Here is an 11,888-nt window from a genome sequence, read left to right as displayed (position 1 = left end):
TTTGAAAGAACAGTACAACTGAATGTCATCAGCATAGAGATGATAAGAAATATTATTGTAACGTCTGATAATGTGGCCTAGAGGGAGGATATACAGCAAAAAGAGAATAGGACCTAAAACAGATCCTTGAGGTACCCCAGAAGACAGAACTGATGTTTCCGACAGCACATGATTTATACAGACAGTAAAGGATCTCTCAGATAGATATGACATAAACCATTTTAAAACAACGCCAGTAATCCCAAACAAGTCCATCAGCCTATTTATCATGATGCTGTGATCAACAGTATCAAAAGCAGAGCTGAGATCCAACATAACCAGAACAGTGTACTCTCCAGAGTCTGCTGCCATCAGAATGTCACTAGACACTTTAAGCAAAGCGGTTTCAGTGGAGTGCAATTTGCGGAAACCAGACTGGAAAATGTCCAGAACATTGTTCTTTTCCAAAAAGTTTATAAGTTGTTCTGCAAGCATAGTGGAGCAACCCTCCACTAAAGCAAAATAAACCCATAAATCAATATATATTAAACATAAAACAACTCAGTAAATGAGATGCAAAAGAAACAAGAACCAACAAACACAATTAACCAGTACTCAGAACAATGTGCAAGTCCTGGAACTCAGTGAAGATTAAAGAGAACGACAACTGCAAGACAACAGTATCATCACTTGTATGTAAATGTACATTATTCACATGTGTCACTACTTTGCCAAGATCTGGAAGAAAACCTAAAGTATTACCCTCACGAGAGGAAATTGGTTTCTGGTGCAACAGCGTCACTCCACACAGTGTAGAATGATGCTGCCAGAGCTTTACATCTGCTCCAAAATTGACACCTTCAAGCTTGACTGAAATTTGCAGCTGCCCACCTGGACTAGTTATATGCTTTCTCAAGAAAAGTTTTATGGTCAGATGAGACAAAGATTGAGCTTTTCAGCCACAATGACAAGTGGTATGTTTAGAGTAGTAAAGGTGAAGCTTTCAAACCTAAAAACACTGTACCAACTGTCGAGCATAGCGATGGTAGCATCGTGCTGTGGGGCTGTTTTGCTGCCAGTTGTACATTGCACAAAGTGGATGGAATGATAAAGGGCTACTTCCAAATTCTTTAACTTCACATGTCTGTCTGCTTCCCAGGTGTTTTTGGTGACTAAAGCTTGAGCTTTACATCACTTCCACTTTTCCACTTTTGTGAGATCACCGGTCTAGTCCAATCATCTTTCTGCCGGCCTTCTTTAGGCCAATCAACCTTCACTCCGTGTACTTCAAATTCCAACAAGTAAATGATGTTAAATACATGAAACGTGCATTTTGAATAGAGAACGCAGACTACCATTAAGCTTCTGAAAATCTTCCCAAAGCCCTGCTTAAAATTTGTGGACAAGGGATAAAACCTGTGTTTTGCCAAGAAGCAAACCACTTTAACTGAACTCAATTCAATACCAATTCTGCCAGAGTGGTGAAATATTTGCCCAGAATTATGTCAGAAGATTGTTGATGGCTACCAGAAGCATCTGGCTGAGGTGCAACTTGCTTAGGGACATTTAACCAAATATTAGCGGATGTATATGCATGTTGTTAGCCCGTGCGGATTAGAGAAACTTGTACAAGTTACTAAAGATGTATACTGTACAATCATTCCACCCTGGAAAAAGAACAGTTTACTTAAAAGCCCCAAATTACCATGATATTCATCCTCATGGATAGTTTATGCAAACTTCTGAACTTTACATTCAAACCATCACATAATGCTATTGGCATCCCTATAATGTTAACCTAATGCAGGCTTTTTAAAAAATATCTTTTTATCCACAAATTCTTTAATTTTGATCATAGCTTCTAAAAAACGATTCAGGAAACACTGACAAACTTTAGGAACGATCACAGCCATATCAAGCTGGGATAACAAACGCAACATAATAAGTGTTAGAGTTGAATTGTTAAATGTTTGTCATTTTTATGTTTACCATTTGTACAGTGTTTTAACTCTGATGAAAGAAATTCCACTGTCCTTCCCCCCAGATTCTCGAGGTTCTGGTGGGGGCTGTAATGTTTTATTGCAGATATATCCTATCTGGAAGATCTGCTTCGTTTGATGTAAGCTTCCTGCGTTTACGACCCTTTGGTCAGCAGGTCTGACACACACACACACACACACACACACACACACACACACACACACACACACACACACACACACACACACACACACACACACACTCTTACAGAAGTTCACACATACACATTTACATACAGTCCTTGTCTTTGTAACCAAAGGGGGTTGCAAGGGGAGGTGTTTAGTAAACTATTGTTTGAAGTTTGTCAATAAAAGGCAGCGAGAGGAGGCCACCATTGGGGTCATTGTCGTGCTGGACACAGATGAGAGGCCTCCCTTGCACAAGTAATCGATCGATCGACTGTCTTGTTTTCTTCATGATGAATACGTCTCTAGAATTAGCGGGGTTTGTGGAAACACAGACCCAACAATAAGTTATACAAAAAGAATCCACTTTTCATGCAAGTGTGACAGTTTTTTCCTTCTCAACTGTAGCGATTTGTAGCGCCCTAACTGCAGCGACTCCATCACTTTTAATGTGGCTTTGGAAGCAATCACAGGAGATTAACCTGCTGATAGAAGCTTCTTCACAAAAGCACATAACAGCTCTGAAATACATGCTGGAGCTGTGCCATTTATTGCTTTTTGCAAGCGATCAATAAATTCTGAAAGTCAATCTTGAAGTTAACATGGAGATGTGTAAAGTTAGCAAATAAGGGCTGAGAGCAGGGTGGGGGCTTTTAATGATGTTGTCTTTAAAACAAAGATACAAACATGTACATCTCTTAAAATGTGATTTCTAATCAATGTTGCCACAGAAAAATGGACAGAAAGTCAGAGTTCACTTTGAGCTTTGATTTAAATCTGCTGATCTTAAACATTTGGATCAATACAAAGTGTTATTGATAGTATAAATAGATCTTCAAGCTTTAAGTCCATCCACATGTGGCAGTGCGGTCACAACAGAGGGAGTTCAGGAGCATCGAGGAGTTCTTGTCCCAATTCTGACTCTCTTATGGCAAACAATGTGACGCCTGAGCTGTATGCTGCAGGGATCCTGATGTGAGTCATCTTGGGCTGATTATTTTCTTCTTCTTCTTCTCCTTCCTCCTCCGTGGCCATCTGCCTCACCTGACCTGAGGAAAACAGGAAAAACAGTGTCAAATATCACATCGGGCACAAAATGTAAATGTAGAACACCATGATGACCATGTTGTGAGTAACAAATGCTGCACTGTCCAACCCGAGAAGAAACAATAGACGTTCGTCTTCTTCAATACCAATTCAGTGAAAAGGAGCTGCTGCTTTACCCTCGACATCCAGGGCCTTCCACCGTGGGTCGGACTGGCTCTCCGAGAGGCCCGACAGGGAGCAGTCGGGCGTCAGTCGCTGCAGCACGTCTTCTCGACGAATCAGCAACATGGAGTCACTGCAGAGTCGCTGGTGCACCTCTCCCTCGCTTACTACAACGCACAATAACCAACACCAGCATGAGGAGCTGATTCCTCTTCCCTATAAGCAGCTATTTCCTTTCCCTTACTCACCTACATCTAAAGGATTGGTCATAAAGACAGCGTTGGATGTGACTCCGAATATGAGCTGGTGGTGCCAGGCGTCGGGCACCTCCTCACCCTCGGGTACAGCCAGCTGCATGTTCATGGTCGCCACGGGAACAGCGCCTTTTCGGATCCAGCGGGCGAGCCAGGGGACCAGTCTGACTCGCCTGCTAGGGTGGAGGTGGAAGAATCGGCCCATCACCTGGCCTCCGCTGGCCTCCTGCGCTCCCTGGATGAGCTGGATGTGAGTCGCACCTGAAAGAGCGGGATGAAACGGGACGCCGACATTTATCGCATCTGAATCATAACAGTTGAACAAAAAGTACGTGTCACGTCCGCTCAGAAGCTGAAATGTCGGTGTAAAAACTGTGTAGCAGAGCCGAGAAAGTCAATTACAGCCTCTCCTGCGAGAGACATCAAACTCTTTGTCTAATTCAATAGGGTACTTTTGAATTCGCCTGGTTGGCAATGCAGCCAGCTGTCACACTTGTGGGAAGCAGCACTTATGGGTTCAAGACATTACAGAACGGGGCAGTTATAGTCCCTGTTAGCATCTGTGACACCCCAGATATTACTGTCTGTGGAGCTAAATTAAGATATGCACCTATACCACACTTTATGTATTAACATTTCATTACCTGAAATGTCATGGAACAGCTTGCCGAGAGAGTGAGAAATTTTGAGCTTGAGCCAACGGCTTACAGTGTAATACCTGCCAATTTAGGGGGAAGCTTTTAAATTGCACAAAAACACACATTTTTAGGGAATTGTAAATGCTAAAGAGACTGCATTTATGTGGCTTTTCTAGTCTTAATGGCCACTCAAAGTGCTTTAACACCAGAAGCCACGCTCGCCCGTTCAGGCAGAGGTTTATAGTCTAGATCAATTCTGTTTGAGCTGTGTAACCTTCTCGGTCCCCTGGGTTCTTGAAGCAAATGGCCAAAAGCAGCCCTTGGGATCATTTTATGCAGCCCGTGGAGCAGAAAAAGGAAAGAAAGCAGTACTGTATGCACAGGTATAGCCAAAAGACATTTTTTTAACATCTGCGGTAATTTTTATTTAGCAACATTGCTCTGTGTTGGTACCTCATCACCGCTTTCATTTGAATGTGAGATGGATATAGAACTGCAAGACCCCCTACTGCCAGCACCAACGCCATGCAGAATAGAGCAGGCATCACTAAAAACAGATATTAAATAGTATTAGTTAAAAAAAACAACATGAAAGGAAGAGCTGGGTTGCAAAAAGGCTTGCAGGGGCAGCTTAAATAGGCTGCTCACTTATTTGGCAAGGGGTCACCACAGCGAATGGATCCACAGATTTGACATCAGATGCCCATCCTGATGCAACCATCCCCGACTGGAACTCAGAATTCAGTAGCATGTGACCTCTTCAGGCTGGGTTTGTTTCTCCTTTTGGCAAATGTTTTCACCACTATACTGAGGGGCACTACAAGAGATTTTTCAATGGGATGTGAGATGTATAACGTAGGCCAACACTGAGCTCAGCCGATCTGCAATCAAGACAAATCACAGTTTAATTCCATCTCTCCAAGCTGTCCACCTGACAGCTTTTGTTCAGATTTCTTAATTGCCTATGTCGCTTCTGCAAGAACTCAGAGGACCACGTGCATTGTTATTACATCAACTTGTCAGCAGTCAGGACTGAGATTTGTTTAGTAAGGCGTAGCAAAGAAAAAAAAAATCCTCTTATCTTGGAAGAAGCAAGCACAATAAAGCACAATAAGAAAATAGACCCTCATGTTTTGCATCAACTACTCGTTGCTACATTCTTATTAAAGAGGAATCAAGACTCATTAGGGTTTACACAAAAACATATTCCAGTATGGAAAGAGGGATTCTGACCAGTTTAAGTGCGCACACATCAGACACATTCAGCTAACGGTAAAGACTTCCTGTAAGATGGCACTCAGACAGTTAGAGTGCTCCCCACATCTCCACCACCCTAAGCCTCAGTATGGGCTCCTAAAAGGTTGTATGCCATGTCCCTTGCTCTACTCCATGATTGCACCCCATCCACTACAGCAACACCATCAGTAAATCCACAGACGACACCACGGTGATGGGGTTCATGTCTGTGTGAGATGAATCGGCCTGCAGGGACGAGGTGGTGCAGATGACGGTGAGGTGCAGAGACAACAACTTGTTTCTTTTGTGTGTGGTGCAGCTGCACAGTGGCAAAAAGTTGTCTTTAGAGGAACTCAACAACACTCGCTGTCTCAGGAAATCCCAAAAACATTTTGTCTGACTCATCACACCCAGACAATGCAGTACAATAAAATCAAGGACAATGTTACTTCCCCACAACTATTTAAGCATAGTTTTCATTTATTTTGTATATATTATTTGTATCCTCTTTAGCACTAAGTGCTGAACTTAGTTTTGCTGAACTTGTAACTTAGTAATTTTAATCATTATTTAGGGGTCTGGAAGCCATGCTAACTTGTCGCCGGGAAGGTTTAGTCTGTTACACTGGCTGGAAAAGACGCTCACTTTCAAACTTTTTTTGCAGTGTTAGAGCATAGCAATATCTACGGCTGGATTAAGTGCATACAAATGCCTTTTTTTCTCCACACACTTTTGCACTTACAGGGTGCATAAAGTGTTCCAGAGGGCTGTCACTGGCCTGCAGCTTTCACTTGGAGAGCCCCGGCCCTTGAAGGTTAAACAGGAACTCCAAGAGAATCGATCTAAAGCCACCGTCGCCTGCTTGTGCTGAAATAATTCATTTACTTGTCATTTGGCTTTCTGTTTCATCAGCTTGTATATGCTTAATCAAGTTAATGACAGTCTGCTGAGCTTGGTTTCATTTTTATGGAAAGTTGAAGCATCTAAAATCTGTCCAAATCCTCACGGCAAAGGAGCATTTGCAGACCTTCAAATGTAAGCTTTTTACTTAAAAAAGCAGTTATGGTGTGCTTATAGAACATGTGTGTCTACTTTCCCTCTCCCTCCCCTTAGGGAATCCACAGTGAAACAGGACCTACACCCTATAACTGTTGCAGTAGTCAAAAATTCATGAGAATGAAAGTTACCTGGCAATAAAAATATATATTATGCACAGACAGAGAAGAATGGACTAATCCAATTGTTCTCTGTCTGGAAAAAAAATAGTGGAAAGTTGGATATAAGAAAGACAAATACAATTTCAACAGTACGTCTCAGTTTTTCCACGTGATAAAGAAACAGTAATGGAGGAAATGAAAGAAACCTGTCAGCACCATGGTTTGGGTTTAAACTTTGAAAAAATGAATGTGTAAAATTACAGAAATAAATTTGATAGCTCATTGCCCAGACTCCTGTAGTTTCTGTTATTTCATGTGGACGCATTGCAAAAAAATAAAATAAAAGATTTCTATAGTCAACAGTGGAAAAACTGTTGTTTTTCTGTTATTTCACTGCATCTATTACTAAATTATTTTGGTGTAATCTGAATGGGCGTGGGGTCGGTCTTTATCACAAAGAAAAGCTTATAATACATTTCATATTTTCCAAAGCCATCCAATGGGTCAGACTGGAGTCTCTGCGGGTCGATTCTGGCCCCCAGGCCTTATGTATGACCCCCCGATTTAGACTTAATACTTAAACGTAGCTCAATGATCAGGATATGAGAGTGCACACGGCATTTTCTGCACATTTATGTGCACTTTTTGCGTAAAACAAGCACACCCCTCTCCCTCTCTTTAGCCATGTTTAGTGTTCTCACCAGCTTCACTGCGGGACAGCAGGTAGTCCGGCAACGGTGACTCGTTCCTCCGCAAACGGGTTTGGACGCAGCGGTCAGCTTCCTCCGGGGTCACGTCTACTCCGAGCGCCTTCAGCACGTCCACCACAGCCGTGGCCCCGCAGGCGGACGCTCCGATCTGCAGGGTCTGCATCTCCAGAGCCTCCTGGACGGACCACAGCATGGCTTCATCGGCCCCTGCCTCCTCATCATCCTCACGACCTCCCCGCACCTCCTCACACACAGCCGCCTCCATCTGAGAGCCTCACCTGGAATATAAGTAAAGGCACAAAGTCAAAGTAAAACACCTGCAGCCATTAACCATGTAGCCCATGAATACGGAGGGGAGAGCTTAACGAGATCCAACACATATGTGCACCGAAATTACTCCTCATAGTCCACTCGGGTGTTTGCCAGTCTAAACAACGGATTTATTTACGTTTATTTTACATGTCCTCACCATTTCTCACGCTGTCAGACACAAACCGACAGCTGCAGCTACAACAACAGTGTGCGCATGCTCGTACTGCGCGTGTTCTGCTCCTCACCGCTTTCTTTACCAGCAGGGGAGAGGAGGAATGAGGCGACTGGCGCCCCCACTGGCCGCTTTCAGCTATGACCCACGACCACTACAAGTGCATCTCTGCAGGCTGAAGGCATTTTTACACCGAAAACAATTCAGTTTGCATATCTGTCTACAAACCGTGTTTATAAAGTAGTACTGCTGCATTTTAATGTATTTGGAGATCTGCAACAGACTTGTATTAAATCATTTTGGCGTATCCAAACAATTGTTTTTTGTTTTTCAACTGTGCATGCTCTTTAGATTTTTTTTAAATTCATTTATTTATTGGTAAAGTCTAATCTGGTCTTATTGTACTTGAGTGTAACCAGATGTTTGTAGCTCGGAGTAAAGTCTCTGTATGTACATCCATTAAGGCATCGCTTATAGATTTTAATAATGATTCTCCTACCTTTCTGAAAGTGTATTTGACTTGGTTTGATGCTGTGAAGTTGTTCTGTTTAACCACTGAATAATAATTTTGTCATCATCCACTTTATTTGTCTTCTGTGCTCTTTCAGGCCTTTGTTTGTAGCTGGCCATCATTCTTTTAATAATGCACAAGATTATTGATCTAGCCACTCATAAAGTTGTTGCTGTCTCTCTGACAGGTTTTTCTTTGGTTTCTTTGGTTGATCTTTGGTTTCACTGAATGATGGCCTCCCTCACTTGCACCAACATCTCTTTGTACTTTACAGTGTAGAGTATGAAACAACAGGAGAGCAGGCCTCACCTGGCCATGAAACTACTTGTCAGTCAATTGTCCAATTATTTCTGGGGGTTTGTGCATAAAAATGGCAGTAATTCCTAAACACTCAGCAAAATACTTTTGTTAAACACTTGAATTAAAGCTGAAAGCCTGCACTTCAGTCACATCTTGATTGTTTAATTTGAAATCCACTGCGATGGCGTACAGATGCAAAACTACAAAAAATTGAAGCCTTTGTCTAACAAGTTATGGAGCTGACTGCATGACCACAAAGCCCGGACAGTTTTCCATCAAGCCAAAAGATGTCAGTGTGGCTACATGCAACTGCAGCATGCAGAAGCGCAGCATGTGTGGTAACAGCAGATATGTACGTGGTGTCACAATGTTTGATGCTTTGTGAAAGAGCCTGAGGCGTGCAGCACGTCGCCGATGGCCGCGTCTTCTTTTTGCCGTGCACGGTTATCACAGGAGGAAGGGGGGGCATCGGGGTGAAGTGTACAGAGAGCAGACAATCTGAGGCATTAAAGGAAATAGTGTAACAAGGCCACTGTAATCAAGATGGTCTTTTTCTCTTTTAATGTGCTAAATAATTTTTCTCGTTGAGCTAAATTTTGAGCCAACCTGGTTGCACACCGCACAAATGAAAAGCATAACAGAACAGTTCAGGATAGTCAGCTCAGAATCATCCAAACAGGAAGTCCCACGGGACGTCACTGTTCTCCCAATTATTTCTGACTTAAATTCTACAAACAGCCAACGCTGGCTCTGCCTCAAAAACACATGAGAAGCACATGGAAATAAAGTAAGCCAGCTCTCTGCTCAATGCCATCTGGTGGCTGGAAAAGAGAATCAGAGTTTGCAACCGAAAGTGACCTGCGCTGGAAAAAAAGAAAAAACCCCAGACTTTAAGATTTGTATTTGATTAAGAAAGCCTAATTTTTATTCCCCTTGCACACCTTGCTTTGATCTCTCCTACAGTAACTTTATCTGTACTGATCCAGGATCACCCATCAGCATGTGTAATCACGAACACCAAAATCCTTGTTGGTATTCGCCTCACCCTTACTTTCGCCAGGTTTTCTCTCAGTTGCAGCAACTGGCTGCTGGAAACACTACAAGCAAAGTGTGATTAAAACTGACGGGCTCGACGAACGTGACCCGGCTGCCAATAAGCCAGCCAGGAGATGAGGTAGATGGGATGGGATGAAAGACAGAAGCAACCTTGGCGTCACCATTTTTTTTCACTTGCAGATGTAGCAGAAGCTTAAAGGGAGTTTCCTTCTAAGCCGTCTAAGCTTTAGCTCTTCGTTATCAAGCTTGCCAACAGATATGCAGATCAATATTTTCCTGAAGTGGGCTATGAATAATATGAATACTGTGGGGGTAAAATGTGGGATGTGCTAGTCATTTTAGCAGATAATTTGGAAGCTGCGGCGACTGTACAGAATCAATAGCTTTTTCCTGTGAAAGCATTAAACAGTGTGGATATGCAGCAGCTGTAATATGATAATGCTGTGCTGCCAGCAGACTGTAATGTTGTGCAGCCGTGAATCCAAACGGGTGACCAAGTGCCATCACAGGCACATTCAGCCGAACTCCAGTATTGGGACTAATGCGGCTGTTTACACTAGTTCTCAAGTGGCTCACGCACTCTTTATCTGAATCCTGCTTTACTTGTTACATAACCGCTCCCAATGCAGAGACCATCAAAAGTAGATCCTTCATGCACTTTCAGTTGAAACCATTAAAGAGATTAAATGAGAAGGATTTAGAAACCGTGCTTCACGGGCCCAGTCTTTCATTGAAACACCAAAGCGGTTTGATTTAGCAAACAGCTGGATGGAAACGCTTTCTTTTAGAGGTCTGCCGTTTCCCTGAACTTTCCTGTCCTCTGGATGACCTTTTGGGTGCTCCACCATCCACTCACTTATTTTTGATTTTTTTATTTTATTTTCCAGATTTCTGAAGTATGAAATACATTTGTGAATATAAACAGCACCAAAGCCTATACCTACTGACACATCATTCATATTTAATGATGCATTTCTGTTGTTGTTGACTTTGCCTTTCATGAGTAAACTGCAAATCACTGAGGCTGGAGGATGAATAGGTAGTTTTTTCCTCTGTGAATACAGACCATTAATAAAGAGACACATACAAGCTGAAGATGCAGCTGTGTGCCCGTCTCATAAATAAATAGTAAATAAAATAAACGAATGCACTGATCACAAATTAACAGTGACTGCTGTGAGGCAGGCTAATGCAGATTCATGAATCTACTGAAATAGAGGTGCAGGTTAAAAAAGTAAAAATGCCACATCTTTGGCTTCACATTTGTTAAGAGTGAACCATTACAAATGATGGTGGGAAAATAAGAAATCAGGACGGAACCTTGTTAATTGCTTGTTATAATGCAAAAGTTTTCCCCAAAATGTCAGACCACAGTGCCCAACAACAAATGCTTTAAGGCAAGGACACACACAGCTCAATTTAATCTTAAAACTCACTTTTCTGTCCAAACAAAGAAGTTTAAGGGCACTGTGGCGGAGGCGTGGCCCCGGGCGCAGCTGCAGGGGAGGAGTGGAGCGGAAGGCTCAACAGGGCGGCGCTGCGAGGCCGGTAAGAACAGCTGATGTTGTTTATGGACTGATGATGGTCTCCCTCCGCTGTGTTTATAGTGAGACGAGGAGGAGCGGCCAGAAGAGAGATCAGCTGGGCTCGTGAGCTGTCAGACTGTGTGACTGAGTCAGCTGTCAAAACAACAACACTTGAATAAATGTGGAAGTTGGCTGTACCTACCTGTGTGTGCGTGTGTCTGTGCCTGGTGTATTCCACAAGTGGTGCCGAAACCCAGGAAAGTGCCGGTGGGGAAATGTCCGACCCACAGGCCGCGCCACCCGCCCAGCCTCTGTAATTCTTGGCGCAGATGCTGGCGGAGATGGCGACGATGAGCCGGGATCAGGCGGCCGACCAGCGTGCCCACCTGGCCGCGCTGCGGGAGCAGACGGACCGGCAGACGCAAGTTCTGGAGCGGCTGGTCGGGGCCGCTGCCACGCCGAAGCCCTCGCCACTGTCGGTGGCGGTGCCCCGGATGGGGGACGGGGACGACCCACAGGTTTTTTTGGAGACCTTCCGTGCCACGGCGGAGGCTTGCCAATGGCCGCGGGAGGAGTGGGCTCCGCGGCTGCTCCCCCTGCGGTCCGGGGAGGCACAAACAGCGGCCCTGAGTCTGCCTCCGGCGTCGAGGAGCAGCTTCGCGG

The 11,888-nt window shown here is 43.8% G+C and overlaps 1 protein-coding gene across 1 annotated transcript; it reads right to left on the bottom strand.

The window, feature by feature from the left end:
• Positions 1–2,777: 2,777 nt before the first annotated feature.
• Positions 2,778–7,950, bottom strand: LOC113016823 (uncharacterized). The gene is made up of 5 exons (XM_026159961.2): positions 7,818–7,950; positions 7,340–7,626; positions 3,602–3,868; positions 3,368–3,520; positions 2,778–3,193 (listed from the first exon to the last, which is right to left on the bottom strand). The coding sequence occupies exons 2-5, from the start codon at positions 7,611–7,613 to the stop codon at positions 3,015–3,017; spliced, it is 873 nt and encodes a 290-aa protein (XP_026015746.2). The 5' UTR covers positions 7,614–7,626; positions 7,818–7,950; the 3' UTR covers positions 2,778–3,014.
• Between the last annotated feature and the right edge of the window lie 3,938 nt (positions 7,951–11,888).

This window comes from Astatotilapia calliptera, chromosome 23, assembly GCF_964374335.1.
Source record: "Astatotilapia calliptera chromosome 23, fAstCal68.1, whole genome shotgun sequence".
Lineage (NCBI taxonomy): Eukaryota > Metazoa > Chordata > Actinopteri > Cichliformes > Cichlidae > Astatotilapia > Astatotilapia calliptera.
The sequence above is the reverse complement of the archived record's forward strand: the minus strand, read 5'-3'. Positions and strand labels throughout refer to the sequence as shown.

Excerpts from the sequence above, each read along its gene's own strand:
- LOC113016823 (XM_026159961.2), bottom strand. The coding sequence starts at position 7,613 with ATGGAGGCGGCTGTGTGTGAGGAGGTGCGGGGAGGTCGTGAGGATGAT. Across the intron at positions 3,869-7,339 it reads GCTGTCCCGCAGTGAAGCTG|GTGCGACTCACATCCAGCTC; the intron begins GTGAGAACACTA and ends CCGCTCTTTCAG. Across the intron at positions 3,521-3,601 it reads GACCAATCCTTTAGATGTAG|TAAGCGAGGGAGAGGTGCAC; the intron begins GTGAGTAAGGGA and ends TGTGCGTTGTAG.